Source organism: Nelusetta ayraudi, unplaced genomic scaffold (genome assembly GCF_046127955.1).
Source record: "Nelusetta ayraudi isolate G7.1 ecotype Tasmania unplaced genomic scaffold, CSIRO-AGI_Nayr_v1 ptg000004l, whole genome shotgun sequence".
Taxonomy (NCBI): Eukaryota; Metazoa; Chordata; class Actinopteri; order Tetraodontiformes; family Monacanthidae; genus Nelusetta; species Nelusetta ayraudi.
In genome coordinates this window covers 2,582,258-2,586,741 of record NW_027466054.1, presented here as the reverse complement: position 1 = coordinate 2,586,741, position 4,484 = coordinate 2,582,258, and the positions used below count along the sequence as shown (strand labels likewise).

Below are 4,484 nucleotides of genomic sequence, written 5' to 3'. Positions count from 1 at the left end.
CCATCAGGCCAAGGTGGCAGAGATAATTATCTAGCTGAAAAGAAAACTACGAGAGGCCATTTAAGTTACATACATTTTAAAATACATTTCTATATTTGTAAATATTTGCAGATCACTTTGAAATGCCAGTAAAAAAGTAAATATGTCACATAGAAAGACGCATATTAAATAGAAAAAAACTGGGTCCACCTGACACTAAATCTTGAATCCCTGATTAGTTCAGACAATAATCCTCCTGACAGATTAAAGCAAGGTTAATAATTAGGTCAGGCACCGGTGACAACTGTTCGACGGCCTTTGAACCTTATGCAACAACAACAACAACAACAACAACATTGATACTGTTGTCGGCTAGCAACCCAGTTGTCTATCTGAGCACTGACGCCAGCGCCAGTCTAGTTTATAACGCAACAGTGCCTCCTGCAGTTGCGAGCTCCAAACCGCAGCAAAACGCGTCATCCGGCAGCGCTTTATTCCTATTGGACACCTCTGCTCACGTGACCAAAACAGCACCATGGCGGCTTCTGCTGCAGTCAGGTCGAGTATGGCTCTGACTTTCAGGCTTTCCCGAGCCCTGCCCGACTGTAGCACGTGTCCGCTCAATAAGCTCAACATTTGCACGAACGGCGGGGCAAATCTTCAAAGAGGCCGATCTTTTGAGACCTTCCGCATCATAAACCGCCACTTACGGACGAGTATAGGTTAGTGGTACACTTTGCTAACACGTTTAGCCTTAAACTTGAACGCACCCCCCCGGTTTACAGTCAGCGGGACCAAGTCACTTTGTCATCCTGGTATTAGCTACTGTTAATGCGCGTGCTGCTGTACAGTTTGGCTCGAGGGGTTACCGGGAAATCGGCTGTTTTTTGTTATTCAACTTTCATTCAATGAGTCTTGTGTAACTCCTGAAGATTACATACTGGTGGATTGTGAAACTTCTGTGCAACAAGTGAAGCATCACCGTCAGGAGGTGCCGATGTCATCGCTGTCAGCATAATCTTCACTTTCCTTTTCGTGCTGTTTTGAAGGTCTTCATCGCTGTGAGGAGAAGAGTCCCAATACAGAGGCCGCAGAGGACGTGTAAGTTCACCAGCTTTCTTTCTTTCTTTCTTTCTTTCTTTCTTTCTTTCTTCGTTTCTTTCGTTTCTTTCTTTTTATACAAGTGTAGACAGTGCTGTAACTTGGTACTGTCACAAGGGTTAATAAGGTCTCTGTATGTATTTTCAAGAAAAGATCGATCAAGTTACATCGTCTTAAGTTATAAAATTGCTTAGTCATTCTGTCTTTGCAGAAAAAAAGCATTGTCATGTAGTCGGCCTGCAGGAATGATTAGAAATGAGAGTTGAATCTAGTGACGCACATGATGCAAAAAAGTACCCAAATAAATAGTACATATAGAAATAGTAGAATAGTTTATCAACTTAAGTTAGTAACCTTAGTGATAAATTTGTGAATCAAATATGAATTACAACTTTTAAATCATGACATTACATTTCTGTATGGAGCAAAAATTATGCATTTTTGCTCGACACAAAAGTATTTTTTTTGTTCTCAAATACGATTTTGACTAAAGTGTCAGGGTGATTTAAAAAAAAAAAAAAAGATTTATGAGTATAACTGACAAGAATACTTTCTGCCTGCTGCTCAGGGTGAATGTAGTGTACATAGATCGCTCAGGCAAGAGGATCCCAATCAAGGCCAAAGTAGGGGACAATGTGCTGTATCTGGCTCACAAGCACGGCATTGAACTCGAAGGTCAGTCCTCCTTTTTTTAATATGCTAAATGAGGCACGACTGTCGTGACAATTCTGACCGACTTTGCGTTTTCTCTCACCTGAAGGAGCCTGCGAGGCGTCGCTTGCCTGCTCGACGTGTCAGGTTTACGTGAGCGATGCCCATTTTGACAAACTGCCAGAACCTGAAGAAAGGTAAGATTAAAAAAAAAGAAAGGATATTATTATGTTTGATATAAACACATTTTAAACTGAAAATGTTAACAGTCACCATATCATGTCCAAGGGAGGACGACATGCTGGACATGGCGCCCATGCTGCAGGAGAACTCCCGCTTGGGATGCCAGATCATCCTCACTCGGGAGCTTGACGGCATGGAGTTGACCATGCCCAAGGTCACCAGGAACTTCTATGTGGACGGCCATGTGCCCAAACCTCACTGAGGGGTGTGAAGGAGCGCAGATGGTGAAGAGGCTAACTGACTGTGGTCTCTGCAGTGGGGAGTGACCACAATGACACCGTCACCTCATAGGACAGTGTCTGCAGCAACCCCTCTCTCATTTGGGCCTCTGATTAATTTCCCGGTTAACCAAACGCAGGTCCGACCTGCGGATGACCTTCCACAGTATATTGAGTGAAAGGGAAGTTAATGGTAACCTCCAGCAAGTCCTTGCCAGCAAAGTATTCAATCAATGTGGCGAGTTCTTCATCAATCTCACAAACTGTTTCCTCGCTAATTAAAGAGACAGCTCTCGTTTTCTTTACACACTGGGTAGCAAATTCCAACAAAGTACATTTCAGTGTGGTCCAACTGAACATTCCTTGTTACAGCTCATGCACGCACAAATACCCAAAGACAATGTTTTGTCGTCACCTCATTCATCTTAATATTATCGCTCAGATATTTTATGCACCGTAAAACTTTCATTTCTGTCACTTGTTTTAGGTGTCTGGTTTAGCGTCATGTACTTAACTGTCTAGTTGTAAGTCAGCACTGTGGTGAAGTCATACACTGAGGACAAAGCCATACAATGAAGATCATTTAAAAATACTTGGTCCAGAATTAGTGCTGTTTGAGGCTGAGACTTTATACGGTATGAATATTAAGACGCTGAGGTTTGAAGCCCCCCCCCCCCAGGTGTTGGTCATGAGGGCTTCATTAGTTGATGCAGATTCAGGTGTGCATAGGCTCAGATCAAGATTGAGGTAGAGTCAAGTTGCTTCAGTAACAGTGGCATGATTTAAAAAAAAAAAAAAATCCAAATCCTACATGCAAGTCACTATGGTTGTCCAACAAACGCACACACATACTAAACTGTAAAGTATGGCTTCAAATGGTGGATATTTAAAATTGAGTAATAAAAAGATGTGCCTACAATTTGTTGTGGAGCTCTGTTTTATCCAACCACACAACTCTACCAACTACTATCGAGACGTGAACCACCCGCATTAGTTTGGGTTGTGTTACTAAACTTCAACCACCAAGGCCGATTCACTGCCAAATCGGCAGGCGAGCATTATTGATGAAAAATTCCTGCGTCGACAGCGGGCAAATATCAGTTGTGCGAAGGGTTTCGCTGCATGTCCTAAACCAACCCGCGGGCCTGTGTGCACCGCTCTTTTATCCCCCTGAAAAGCTGCAATCTAGCAAACCCAAAACACCCGGGTGATTCTGCACGGCCCAAAAAAACCAAAACTAAAGACACTCCGAGATCAGCGCCGCCTCTGCGGGATCGAACTAATTTCATGAGCTGGTGGATAGTCGATATGACACATCGAGATTTAAGGTGAGCTTCGACTGCAAATGCGAGCTGTGGTAGGTTTTAATCTCGCCGTCGACTTTTGATTTCGATCATCCGATTTACGCAGACCTTCACCGAAACAAAGACCCCCACCACCGAACGCGACACTGTCGGTTATTGATCAGATCAGATCCAAAAAAGGGCGCCCAGAGCCCCCTTCGCATGTCGCGATCTACCATGTATCGACACTAAAAACCACAACATATTTGCTTGAAGAAAGCTGTACAAATACCAAAAAAACCCAATCGTGTATTTCTGTCTGTGTATCAACTGAATGTGTTAAACCGGAGGCCGCAATGTGCGCCAGACGCGCGGAAAAGTGGAAGAATACACATTTGGGTCCTCCTCGAGGAACTCAGGCCGCTCGATCAATGCATCCCCGAGACCTTCCTGCGCTCGCGCCTGCCCACAACCGCGAAAATGTGCGACATCAAAAGAGAGCCGCAACAGTTGATCCTCGCGCTGTACTGAAACTGGAAGGAAGGACCTCTCGTTTAGATAGACTCTCTTCGGTAAGTTCGTCTTCAGAACGGCGCCGCAACCCAGTCACAAGTCCCCGTCAAGTGACCTCCTGCAACCGCTCGGCTGTTCCTGCCAACCTAAACACAATGAAAGAAATACATGAACGAACACGTAAACACCGCTTTTTTTTTTTAAGGTTAAAATGTTTGGAAACCGTGTCATGACGCTAGTCCAAGGGTGGGCAAACTTTTGGACAGGTGGGAGCCACAATGGGTTCTACAGTTTGACAGAGGCAGCCGGGGCAGATGGATGGAGTGTTTAGGCGACGTACCTCATAGGAGGAAAATGTATATCATGGGATATGTGTAACACATGAGCTTTAATTTCAATTGAAAATGAATTGAAGCGTGACAACAAAATGTGTTTTGAAGCCCCACAGTATTTTAGCTCTTTATTGAAATTACTCTTAAAACACTGAAACTTACTA

General features: G+C 43.9%; 1 protein-coding gene across 2 annotated transcripts; it reads left to right on the top strand.

Annotated features, from left to right (window-relative positions):
• Window positions 1-321: 321 nt before the first annotated feature.
• On the top strand, window positions 322-3,111 carry fdx2 (ferredoxin 2). Of its 2 annotated transcripts, none has more exons than XM_076043521.1 (5): window positions 322-701; window positions 1,029-1,080; window positions 1,604-1,755; window positions 1,841-1,928; window positions 2,020-3,111. In XM_076043521.1, the coding sequence occupies exons 1-5, from the start codon at window positions 515-517 to the stop codon at window positions 2,174-2,176; spliced, it is 636 nt and encodes a 211-aa protein (XP_075899636.1). In that variant the 5' UTR covers window positions 322-514; the 3' UTR covers window positions 2,177-3,111. The 2 variants fall into 2 exon arrangements, with proteins under 2 accessions (XP_075899636.1, XP_075899645.1); XM_076043530.1 differs by having other exon boundaries at window positions 328-701; window positions 1,649-1,755.
• The last annotated feature ends 1,373 nt before the right edge of the window (window positions 3,112-4,484 follow it).